Source organism: Sylvia atricapilla, chromosome 3, assembly GCF_009819655.1.
Source record: "Sylvia atricapilla isolate bSylAtr1 chromosome 3, bSylAtr1.pri, whole genome shotgun sequence".
Lineage (NCBI taxonomy): Eukaryota > Metazoa > Chordata > Aves > Passeriformes > Sylviidae > Sylvia > Sylvia atricapilla.
Genome location: NC_089142.1, coordinates 59,232,628 through 59,245,790, shown reverse-complemented (window position 1 = coordinate 59,245,790; position 13,163 = coordinate 59,232,628). Strand labels below are relative to the sequence as shown.

The 13,163-nt window shown below is 40.8% G+C and overlaps 1 protein-coding gene across 1 annotated transcript in view; it reads left to right on the top strand.

Moving 5' to 3' along the window:
- Positions 1-6,769, top strand: part of CNKSR3 (CNKSR family member 3) — a 54,012-nt gene extending 47,243 nt beyond the window's left edge. Inside the window, exons 10-13 of the mRNA XM_066315505.1 lie at positions 6-130; positions 2,469-2,677; positions 3,134-3,223; positions 4,680-6,769. Of these exons, the coding sequence (XP_066171602.1) occupies positions 6-130; positions 2,469-2,677; positions 3,134-3,223; positions 4,680-4,978 (723 nt within the window). The 3' untranslated portion in view covers positions 4,979-6,769. The remainder of the gene's footprint in view (positions 1-5; positions 131-2,468; positions 2,678-3,133; positions 3,224-4,679) is intronic.
- Positions 6,770-13,163: the final 6,394 nt, after the last annotated feature.

Below are 13,163 nucleotides of genomic sequence, written 5' to 3'. Positions count from 1 at the left end.
TTCAGACCAGTCCTCTACCAGCTTCAACTCCGGCACCAGAAAGCGCTGTGGATACTTCACTGAAGAAGGAGAAGCCAGCCATTCTGGATCTGTACATACCCCCTCCACCAGCTGTCCCATATTCTCCTCGGTAAGCAAGCAAACGTGCACCACTGAACAGAAACCTCCTTCACTGCACTTGTTTCTGAGCTGGCTTGCTCTTAGAGCTCTGTGCGGATTAGCTTGAGGAAGCTGCAAATCTCAAACTTTCTTCTAGCTGTCTAAATTAGTTGAATTGCTTAAACTTATGCTCAAATGTGTATACTACCAGGATTGTAACAGATTTTGTTACTGGAAGATTTATTATTGTGTGCCACAGAGAGCAGAGTTGTTCCCAAAGATGAACCAGTGTCATCTCTGGTTTTGTTGTGGAGTTATGTTTCTGACACTGTTTAAATCCAACTGCACACAGCAAGAAGTAATTTTTGTTCCTAACATTTTTCACTGTTGAGTGTTTTCTCTTTTAGCAAGTTGAGTAACTGTTGTGGGAGTTAGGATAGAAAAGAATGTCACGTTAAATGACGCCTATCATGTTAAATTTTTAAACTTGCAAGTTGTTTAAAACAAATATGTTCCCATTGAGGGGAAGGGAGAGGCAATACATCAACTTTTACTTTTTTATCCTGTGGTGTAGGCTATAAAAATGCAGACCTGTGTACACAGTGGGAGGGGGGAGTGGTGTGTATGGTAAGGCTGACTGTTGTTTGTTCTCAAGTCCATGTTGACTCATGCCAGAACCCTGCCAGCTGATCTGGGAATGGGATGGAAAAAAGCGTTTTCAGGCAAGATATGAAAGGCAGGTATGATTCCTGGCCTTCCCTGACATTTTGGGTTACATGTACATAGCCCAGTAGAGAAACTGTGACCTTCGGCTGTAGGCCTTGTGAGAGGGCACTTGCCTCCTGTCATGTAAGGGCTGATACCGAAACCGAGATGGTATTACTGCATTTTTTGGGGGCAGGACTGGGAGGGGGGCTTGCTTAGGTACGGTCTCTTTACTGAAGTTGGGCCCACCTTGAGCTGCTTTTGCCTTGCTTTTATGGTTGCACATGCTCAGTTCTTATTAAAAAAGCTCAAATCTTTAAATCTTTTGGCATAATAACAAGTATATAGATTTAGCAGGTGAATGCCTTAGTCGTTTCTTCAAATCTTTAAATTTCAAGCGCATTGGTGAATCCTGTCCGTGTGCTCCATTTGTTTATCTTTCCTAAAGAGACACAAAATTATTTTGAGCTTTATATGCCTTTAGACCTGAATTCCTGTTGAATAGGACAGAAATCGCAATACGAGGTGTAAAACTTGTCTGGGTGATGTGTGGAAAGGGAAAGGCATCTTGACTTTAACTCGTAAAGAAAGCAAATGAGAGAAGTTATGGCAGACAGGAAGAGGAGAAAGGACAATTCTTTTGCTTTCTGTTTGGCCGTTTATATTGACCTCTGCATGTTTTGCTTTTCTCTTGAAATTGTGGTGCATTTGTGTGATGGTTGCTTGTTTGGTTTTTTTTTCCCCTTCATCATCCTTCCTGTTCTCTTCCCTTCCTGGTAGGGATCTCCTCTGCTGCACCCTGGGAGTCAGAGAGCACTGTTGGGTTACCCTCCCCATGGCACAGTCTCCACATGGTGGTGGTGTAGGAGAGCTCTCCACACACACTTCTGGTGTAACACTTGAGTGCAGTTTTTGGTCTCTGCCTCTCCATAAATAGCTCCTTCCTGTTCACTGAGCTGTAGCATTGTTTTTGCTGGAGAGCTGGACAAGTGGGATGTGCGTTCAGGGGCTGCTGTGACTACTGGGATATATGTGTGCTTAGACAGTCAGCTATGTGTTCTTATGCCTGCCTTGGCTAGCTGTTGCTTCAAGCAATAAGATTGTAAGATGTAGGAAGGGGAAAAAACCTCCATGCAAATCTTAACTTGAAGGATAGCTTCTCTTCCAAAAGTATATAGGAAGGAAGAAGGAGGTAAATATTCAGTGGCAGTTATTGGACTCCTACAATGACTGAAAGGCAGAGTCCCTCAGATGGAGGTAATAGGTGTTACCATTACGCATACAGAGATGGATAAATTTATGTAGCACTCCTGAGTCACTATGTACTGAGCAGACAGTGAATCAGTGGTTTTGATGCCCTCAGGACTGAAAGGTCTCATTTATCAAAATCTTTTGCAGGAATGGAGCTGCTAAATTTCTCCGTGTGTTAAATTACTGGCTCATTAAGAGTGAATTAGCATGAGGAGGGCAGCTTTCTTTTCTCCTTACTAAATATAATGAAGTTTTCTATCACCTGACTTATTTGAGGTTTTTTTCCAGCTTGTTTGCAGCACAATGCCTGTTGTCACGAGTATCACCTGCTGCTAAAAGCATCTTTCAAACCTGCTTATGTCTGTAGCTTTAAACTCTTTCAAGCCACTAACTGAAGTTACATGTCCTTTCAGAGATGAAAAGGGGAGCTTTGTGTATGGAGGAGGCAACAAACGCAGTCAGCCACTATCTGGGTCCAAGGGTGCTGAGTCTCCCAACTCTTTTCTGGATCAGGAGAGCCGAAGGCGAAGGTTTACTATTGCTGATTCAGATCAGCTGCCTGGGTATCCCATGGAAGTAAATGTCCTGCCAGCCAAGATGAGAGAAAAAACACAGTCCTATGGTGAGTTCATCCCTCTCTTGTAATCACTGTTGTGATAAGGACTTTGATCAGTCTGAAATGATTCGTCTTAGAAAACTGCTCATCAGATGTGATTGATATTCAGGCCATTTGTACAAATTGTGAATTCTACATCTGAAGTAATTTCTCTTAAACGCTAGTTTTTCTGTAATGAATATCATTCAGCTGGAGTCTGCTGCTAAAGAAAGCCATTTCCACATGTTTTGATTACAACATTATGTCCACTCCTGCTCTAAATGAGCAAGAGGGTGGCTGTTTAATCTCAGTACACTAATTCCTTATATGTCATGAGTGGAAGCATCTTCAAATATCCTTTTTTTCTGCAATTTGAACTCCTTATTGCTTATCTCTTCTTTTGTTTACTGGAAAAAGCAAAAATTTAAAGATTGATTTCCTCGACTTTATGTAACTCCTCATAACTTTCTATTTTGTCTCTAGGAAAACCTCGTCCTTTGTCAATGCCTGCTGATGGAAGCTGGATAGGAGCTGCAGAGCCCTTCTCTAGGCCACGAGGGTCAGGGAGAAAAGGCAAGGTTTTAGGTTTTATCCGTCATTCTCTTCCTCTCCAGAATTTCCTTGGGTTGAACTACGTGAAAGTGTTTAAATTAGGAATGGAGGATTATGGTTTGCATATTGCTGAACTGATGCTAGGTGACCATTGTTGGGTTTAGCAGGAATGCCATCTGGTAACTATGAAATTTCTGAGGCTGTTCAGTGATGGGATTCACATCTTCTGCCTTAGACTTGTAGTGAGCATTGAGAGTTAGCCAGAATGACATGGGCAGATTTCTACTTGTGACTTTATAGTATGTGTTTATCCTTTTGCTTTTACACACAGCCCTTCCCCTTTCTACTGGATTTAATATATTTTTTTGCTGAGTCTTTTTGTTTAGCTCACCGTGGAGGCTGTTGAAGAAGTAAGCTTGTTCACAAAATGTAAAATGTAGGCCTTTTAGGAGCTGCTTTTTACTGCTACTGCTGTTAGAAAGGAATATATTCTGCAGGCATCACTGAATGGGAGAGAGACAGAAGCTCATAACATTTTGTGTTTGGTTGGATGGCTTTTTTTACTTCCCACACTGTTCTCTTCCCACCCTCTTTTGCATCTGAAAGATTATTTGAGTCTTGTTAGTATGGAAATAAGGATGACTGGTTTATTCTTGGAATCAGTTATGAAAGCTAATGTCTAATTCTAGGTAAAATCAAAGCTGGCTTCTATTATTTTCACGTAAAAGCAGGAGTTGATAATGAGAAGCATCAACCTGGAGGTTTACTAACAGAGTGATCACCAGGTGGCAGGGCTGGTTTTTGTGTGTGTGGTTTTTTGTTTGGTTTTACCTTTGGTTTTCTGTTGCCTTTTTTTTTAATGCTTGAAATGTTACTTAAGTGTTGCAGGCTTGTATTTAAGCTGTGTTGGATCAGAACCGAAGGCCTGCCTAGTCTGGTAGGATGTCTTTAGCAGCAGCTGCCTTGGTCAGGTGTCTAAGGAAGAGTAAAAATACAGAAAGCATCACAAATCACTGGTCAAAACCAGGGAGGGAAGTGCTTACATCTTCACCTACAAAATTAATTTCTCTTGTCCAGAGTAATATTAGTAGCTTTTAAGTTATTAATGAGTTATATTGAGAAGTTTATGGATTCAACTCTGGTCACTTCAGCATTAGAAGAAGGTTTGTTACATCTCACCTATGATAATGAAGGTAGTCTGCATCAGCATTTTTGGTGTGTATGAATCTGGAATATAACACTCAAATGGTGTCTCCTCTGTGTATGGATTTATTTCATTATTTGTGTTACTTAAAAAACTTTAAATATGCAAAAAGCTGTGAATCTATTGATAGCTGCTTATGTCCAGGTGTTTTAGGAACAAAACCCCAGATCTAGGTATTTGAAATGTAACCAGAATACTTTTTTGAAAATAGAAAATGTTAGTGGAGAGTTTTGAAGTCAGCAATAATTGGTTTTCCTCCTCCTTTTTGTACAGGTGAAGATGTCCTCTGCAGGTACTTCAGCAATGAAAGGATAACCCCAATCATTGAGGAAAGCCCCTCCATGCAGCATCCACTCTCCAGGCCAGTGTCTGACAAGCAGTTAGCGAGGGGAACGGATTATATTCGAGGCAGCAGGTGTTTTATGAATACAGACCTCCACAACAGTGCAACAATTCCTTTTCAAGAGGAAGGTGCTAAAAAATCATCAGTTACATCATCCACAAAATCCTCCTCGGCAGAGCCCTCGCTGCTGGTCAATTGGATCACAAGACTGAAATTGTTGACTCACTGACTTGTCCCCAGTGCTGTTACCAAGTGCCTTTGCTCAGACTTCTCTTCTTTGCAGCTTAACTGACACACAGTGACTAATGCAGTGTTCTTTTCCTGGAGAATCTTACACTTTTGCCTTTTTGTTTGTCATTTTTGACGGATCAGAGGGTTTCACAGTGCAAGGAGGGAAGAAAGACAAAGATCACATTCCTCTTCCTGGCCAAAAACTGAAGGCATTTATTCCCGTGGAAATGAGTAAAATTTCAGTGAGGTAGAGGCCACACATGACCTGGAAAGCACGTAATGACTCAGAGGAAAGCATTGGATTACTGTGAAGCCCAGTGGCACTTTAGTTGTCTGAATGCTCAGAGGCTGGTGCAGCTGGCAGGGTGTCAGAGCACTCAGAGCTCACAGAAGTTGTCACTCTCCTGACTGGGAAAATAAGCAGGGAAACAGCAGTTTTGTGCAACTTGGTGATGCTGTTTCAAGTACTGCATGCGATCAACCTCGTGAGGAAGAAGTAGTAGTAGTTACCGTTCTTTCTCTGATATCCAGAGTTCCTATGAAGTCTTAGGAAGAGAGTTCTCTTATTCAGAGATTTTAGGAAGTTGGACTAATTTAATTATAAATCAATCCAACCTTATATATATAATCTATTTTATTGAAATCACAGTACAAATAAGGAGCACTGAACAACTGCAGTGCTCATGTGTAAAGGTGTATGGATTGCTACAACATGCCAAGGAAATGCATCTGTAGAGGTGGTGAAAGAATATATATTTTTATCCTTAATTGTTTAAGAAGGACTTGCTGTTAACCAAAGTAACGTTTTGAAGACAGTCCTGTTGGACTTATGAGAACTTTTACGGTGGTTCTGTTTTTGAATGATGTGTTGTTTTTATGAAAAATATGTGCTACCATTACACTACAATTGTAAAACATCTTGCTATTTTCTATATAGCTCTAATTTTTACCCCTCCAGAATTTTAAAGTAGTATTGGGTATTTTGGGAGGAAAATAAAACTTGTTTTACAAAAGAGGAGGATATTAAAGAGGTATTGTTTAAGAAGGAATGTACATAAGATTGTTAGTATGCAAACAGTTGTGTTTAAAGTTATTTAAATGTTAAATATAGTTGTATATATTTTTACATTTAAACAGATAGTTTGTACCTTCCTGTATTGAAATATTTGGCACAGCTTAGTCAAATGAATAGAAAATAAGATTTTGTATTACCTTCTAATTATAAGACTAACTATTTTTGTAGATGATACATTGCCAACAGCCTCTACTCCTCTGGTCTTGCTGAAAAGAAGGATTTACATTTAATAATTGGTGGGGAAAGAGGAAAGTTAAATGCTGGTTTGCACTTAGGACTGAGGCAGGAATCACATGTGATAACAGGGTGTTAAAAGCACACAAATTCTGCCTGTGAAGATGTCACTATTTTGCTGCAATAAGCTGATGATGTTGTGCTACAGCCCCAGAAAGAGAGACAGGGTGTTTCATTCACTTCTCAATTAATTATGGTTGATTGTGACTCACTAATGACTGGGAAGGCTGGTTTGTACCTTTCTGATCAAAGCAAATATGTCTGTCTCCTGCCACTCTCCTCCACTCCCCGAGATGGCAGTCTGTATTAGAGACATGGACTGCTGCTGTGCAGTTGAACCCTACAACAAGCCTGGTCCTGCCTCCAAGAAAAGGGCTGAAATTGCCATGTTGTAGGCTCTGTGGTGTGGGACAGTCCAGCCTCAAAAAGGTTGAACTGTTCTAAAGCTGTTGTCTAAACAAGACTTATTTTAAAATGGAAGTTCTGCTCATCCTCAATGTCGTGTTTTCTTTACTTCAAAAATGAATGGGGGCCATCGTGCTTAACCTCTTATTGTGTACAGTGAATATAGAGGATGCTCTACAGTTTAGGGGTAAAAAAAAGTAAAAAAAAAGTCCCACAGATCTAGGAATAAATCACAGCTGATATCTTTCTGGCTTAACCTACAAAAAATTCTGCTATTGTGCAAAAACTTGTCTCATCTCTTGATGTTGAAGGTATGTGTATCTATCCTATCAAAAACTGTACCTAGGCTGACTTCCCTAATGAGTACCATGTATATTTCCAGATATCCTGCCATGGTAAAGTTCTCCACAATACTCTGAATGCACTGTCATGGTGACAAAACAATGCAGTTAATTGGAGAAGTTCATAAACCCCACAAAAATAGAAAATAATATTTAGTACTCATATCTGTATAGGGAGGATCGTGCACTTTTGAAATATTGAGCAGGCTTCTGTTGTAGTCTGTAGAATATGTAAAAGCCAATACCTTTGGTTTCTCTTACATAACCATTGCAAAAATAATTTCCTATTTTGGATGTAAAGTGTGAGAGGAAATAAGACAAAAATGAATGCTAACAGCTAATAGAGACAGAGTGCAGGGCAATTCTCCAAGCCATGTGTTTCCTCTAGTATTATTAACAAATTGATCAGTGTTTGAATTCTGGATGACCGATGCAGTACTGGGAGTATCATACTAATTTTGTGCTAATCAACGAGCCAGTCGCTTTTCCTTTCTCATAAGCAGGGCTTGTTTTAAAAACAGCATGTTCCATACTCTTGGTGCTCATTAAACAGAAAGGAGAAAAAGTAAAACTCCAAAACTTAACCATGCCAGGAAACAGATGATGAAGACTAGCTTTATAGTTGGAGAGGATAGAGAATTTTCTTCTTGCATAAATATTTCTCCAGTCCAAATCTTGCATCCTGTTTTATTACACTGCCACCAGGTAGTCTTCACAAACTGCTCTATAACTGCAATCACATCCTGAATAGACCAAGTTAAACCCCTCATCAGGCTTTAACTTACATATTGATGAATTCAGCTCAGACCCTTTTTTTCCAGGCTTTACTTCCCTAGGAGCTTTTCTGCATTCATCATTCAATTTTTGGAATATCTTACACATGATCCAGGCAGAAAGGCTTTCATGCACATGCTTTCTCAGAAATGCCTTTGCCAGCAGGATTGGTATCTCAGAGGAGTGTGAATGTTGGCTTCTGCTTGTGTTTTCTGCACTAAAATATTCATCCCCCAATTTCCACCGTACATCCTAGTGCACCATTTCAAAGTGTGAGATGGAAATGTTCATGGGCAATTCGAAAGAAGTGTTGTGTCCTTTGGAGTAACCTTGGTCCTGCTGTACAGCTGTGGCTTCTTTCTTCTCTGTAGCCTGAGCTTTACTTTGCTGTGGTTATGGAGCATGTGCTCTTTCTGGCTGTTACATGAGAATGCTTTTGTCTCCTTGCAGGCTGTAAGGTTTTTATAATGGACAAGAGCTCTTGAAGAAGCCACTGACTCAACTCAGCATATTCTGTGATTCACTTAAAATGTAGAAAGAGTGCTCAAATAAACCTCAGTTTGGAGAATGAAAAAGAGGGGTCAGGCTAAGCTAATTGTATGGGTCTGTGTTGTGTCAAATGCTGCTTCAGCTGTGTGGCAGTAACTGCAGACACCCCACACAACTGCAGTATGCACATTTGTTTCTACCACTACATTTGTATGATGCTAGAATATTAAAAAAGAGCAGTCTTTCAAAGCAGTTTTATATAGTTCCACAAATCACACTTGAGTTGTAAGATGTATGACAAAAGCAGTCAAGAGGTGCTGTCAGTGTGTCACTTCACCAAATTCTGCTGCCTCAGTTTAAAATAGTAACCTCTGTTTATCCTGTTGCCTGCACAATGCAAGTCCCTTAACCATCAGTCTTCCTTTGTGATAGTTAGCAACTGCTGGTAAGATTGTGTCCTTGCCACAGGGCCTTGTGCAGTGGTCCAAAAGCTCAGTTAGGCTGGGTTAGTCTGGACCTTATCCAAAAGTGGAAAGTCAAATTTAAAAATATTTCTGCTCCAACATCACTTAGAGTTGGGATTTTTTTTTTTTATACATACTAAATATGAAACAGGCAGGAGTTGTTTGTTGCACATATTTTGCTAGTGGAAGAAAAAAAGGAGGATTACATACTCAGTGGAGGAAAAACCCCAGAACTCTGGGTGTCCTCCAGTTCCTGCCAGTGGGAGAAATGTGTTTGTTTTAGCATGACATAGAATAGATGTAAACATTTCTTTTTAAACCTCCCTGTGTGGCCACCTCAGTTATTCAGGGTGATGTAAGCCACTGACTTTCTCCCTTAAGTGGTTATGGAGTTACTCAATATATTTTTTTGAGAGAGGACAAAGATGTCTTAGGCAATTACATGATTGATTAACAGAGTACGGAGACAGAGTAATTTAGCATAAAATAAGTGCCAGGGAGTGCAGAGTTGTAGGGAGAATCCTTGGGGTCAGTTTATGATTGTGGTTTTTGTTTGTTCTCTGGTGAGGGTGAATATTCACTGTTGCCAGACAGCAGCCAAGGAATCAGAGGACAAGAAGTCCAGTTTACTGTGCCATCTACCCATACCAGAGGGGTAGTTACTTGGGCTTTTTTTGGTTTGTTGGTTGGTTGTTTCTAACACCCCATACCCTCCTTGGTAAGTGTAGCCCTTTTTCAGTACAAGTGAGCCAGAGGAGGAATTGTTGAAACCTGTGGGGCAAACCTGACAAGATCCTGATGGGTCACTGAACTGTGCTGACTGATGGTGCTCAGCCACCACACGTTTAGCTGTGCTCTGGGAGTGCCTTTGCAGGTGAGGAGCCTCAGACCCTTGTGCCCTTTGCCTAGAGGCTTTTTTGTTTGGGTAATATTTACTGAGAGGCATAAAATATGCCTCAGTCTAAACTGGTGTTTAATGCTTTGGGTTTTTTCCCTCAAGTAATTGCATGCTTCTCAGTGCTGCTTATTAACGTGTTTTCCTCTTTCATCCCCATTAGCTGTTTTCAATGTTTCTAATGAAATCCTCCCATATTTCCAGTGACAATGTTCATAATGCCCAGTAGCCACAAATAAGCCATAAAATTTTAATCTAAACTGTAAAAGAACCCCAACCAAACAAAACTCCATTAGCAAAACACAAGAAAAAAACACTTTTTCTGCCTTGTGAATATCAACTTCATGAATGATAATGAATAATAATGAAACTAAGGATTTTCATCCAGATAAAAGATCAGCTGAACTTTAGTGGCAGCATCTTGGATGATTTTTTGATTTTATTATATGATAATAGAAAGTGAGGGCTGTCATTCAGGTCTTGTAGATTCTTGCAGAGCAACTGTGGTGTTTAAATGTGTCTCCACAGAACATGACCAAAGGCTTTCTTAGGTGTTACACAGTTTTAGCTGAAATTCTTTCCCACATCACTGAATGTCCTATTGAACATGCAGAAGTCTTAATATTGTCAGGCATAGTTCTTGACCAGTGGTTTCCAGGGGGAAGTTGCTATAAGTTCCTATAGTGAGTAGGATGAGAGCAAAATAAATGATGTCCTAAACTAATTATTTCCCTTTTCCTGTGTCCTTCTTCCTCTCTGACCTTTCCCTCCCTACATTAAGGCTAAGGCACTCTCCAAGAATTTATTTCACAAACAAATAGCTATAAATTCTTTAATATTTATAGCATAATCAATTTGTTTTGATGTCTCATAGTTCTGGCCAGAGCCTTCCAGCAAAAATAGTGCTGCCCACAGGACAACTTTTCTAAGTTCTTGATTTAAGAATTCCTCTCTGCTTAATAAGCTGTTGGCTTGGATTCCACCTTGAAGTTACTTAGACTATCACCCCAAGCAGTGCTTGGGTCTTTTAGGTCCAGACACATCAGCTTCTTATCATTGGGGAGGAAGAAAGGTCTGTTTTTTCTCCTCTTTCAGAGTTTTGTAAGCCTGGATTCAACAGTGGCTGCACTGGAGAGATGGTGTGGACCTCCTGCCCTTCCCTGCCTGCCCTCTACTGCTTTCTGTGCAGTGGCTGTGTGGGGTGCAGGGTCAAGAAGGTGAAGAGAAACCCATCAGCTAAAGCAGCAGCCCCTCTCTTCCCTCCATCGTGCTCAGGATATGAGTGACAGGCTTCCAAATGAAAGGCTAATGGGGCATGATGCGTGATTTGCAAAGTTTGTTTTCCTGTGGAAGCATGGGGACATTGTGGAGGGATGATGTGTCACACAGTGTTAGCACAGAGGTAATATGAGGGAGCCATTATCTAAAACCCAAAAAGGTTTGGCAGCAAATGAGCTCCTGGTATGGCACAGGGGTGTTTCACCTAGTGCTGCACAGAGAGGCCTTGATTAAAGCCAAGGGGACAAGTGAGCTGGGGCTGTCTGGGAGAGGCAGCTACCCCGGGGTGCTCACACATGGGTGAATCTGGCCACAAGAAATGCATTTGCCCTGCTGCTGACCGTGGCTGGCTGCTGTGCTTGGAATGTCTGTGGTCTGTGTGGGAAATCAGGCTTTTAAAAGGATGTGGAAGAGGCTCAGGTTTCGGCCTCGTGACTCATTTTCCCAGCGGTTGACCAAAGCGGGGGAGGTGTGATGGGTAGCTGTGATGAGCAGTACTCCTATCTTTCTCCCTGTCAAGAAATGTCAGGGAGTGAAAACATCAGCAGAAAATCTGAAGTTCAAAAAACCTGAATCAAGAATCCATGACTTCTTCCCATGAAGTCCATGACTTCACTCCTGCAACTGTGGATTTTTCATCTAGTTTGCAATGAAGTATTTGGTCTGTTTTCAAAATGCAAAAGATTTTGGACACCCTCTGGTCTCACACAGTGTTTGCTGTTCATGTGGCTGGCTGTGAAGAGAGGTATCTTGGCTAGAGAGGCTGACTCTGGCAGTGTTGTCTCAGGGCAGGAGCTGTAAGGTGAGAATTACATCACCCTGACTAGTTCAATACAAGCTTTTTAGGTTGGACGTACATAACATGCCTACATTTTAAAATGGAGTGGAAGTCAGTTATAAAATCACAAAAAAACATACAAAAGCCATTAGTGGGAGAAGAGATGCTGCCAAAGCATTGTCCTCTGGTTGCTTTCCAGTACTCTTGCCTAGTTTGCTCCCATAAGACAGAATTCCAGGTGCTGCCCTAGTGGGAAGTAGCACATTATGTGACCCCAAAGGCTCATTTCCATTGTTCAAAGCACAGGCTCAGCGACATTTCTGAGTGATTTCCAGTGATGCCAAGTCTATTCAGTCTGTTGCCACCTTCTCCCTTTGCTGAAGGTGCCTTTGCTGAGCACCTCAGGTAGTTCTGCTATTGTCATACTTGGGTGCCTGCTGAAGGTAGTGTTGTGTTCAACAGGCTTGTGCTGCTTTTCTACTAGAGCATAAATAAATTCTGCTGCTAAGTAAACATTTTTTTTTTTTTTTTTTTTTTTAGCAAGAGGTTCTGTCCTCAGCACTAGGTCTGATCGTTCCTTCTACTTTTTGTGTCAAATCTGATCGGTTGATTGGAGCTGTTTCTGATTTATGATTGAAAGGGTGAAATGAAAATAGGATCTTGTTGATGAAGATGATTCAAATGAACATTTGAACAAATTAATAAAGGCCAAAGAAACTAGAGAAGTAAAACCAGGCACTAATTCTTTATCTGAGCAGTGCTAAAAAAAATACACATAGTAAATGTGTATGCGTTTTGCATTTGTGTGGGATTTCATATCTCGGCCTACTGTCTGGAAACTTTTAATATTATTCTCCTACAAGTTTCTTGACAATGAGCTGCAGGTAACTGTGGGATGCTTATGATCAAGCTGCTGCTGTATTATTGTGCTGTTGTATTTTGGGAGAGCAGACTGCTTGCTACACCTGGGTTTTCTGTTCCTTCCCAGCCCTCCCACTCTAAAACCAATGCACATCACATCAAGTGGCTTTCAAAATTATAAGCTTGTCACTAGATCCTCTTTTCACTGTCCTACTCAGTTCAACTTTTGAGAACAATATGAAATGTATTTTTAAAGGCTGAAGATGCTGCAATACATAAGCACAGGTAGATGTAATTATTGATTGGTTTGAGAACTGGAGCCATTGTAAGGTAACAGATACGCTGCTGTGTTTAAGATGAAAAGTTGTTCTTCAAGTAGAAATTGTGTTATGTACTTGGACTATTAAATACACGCTTGATTCAGAAATGCACAAAGCACCATTTATGCCACTTAAAGTTCACATGGAAAAGCTGAATCATCCAAGCCAATTGAATGATGCACACTATTTGGTGGTTGTTTTCTTCAGCAGGCAGCTGGTGATCTCTCTTCCTGTATTCAGGGCTTGGGTGGGGGAGGAAAAGGAAGACA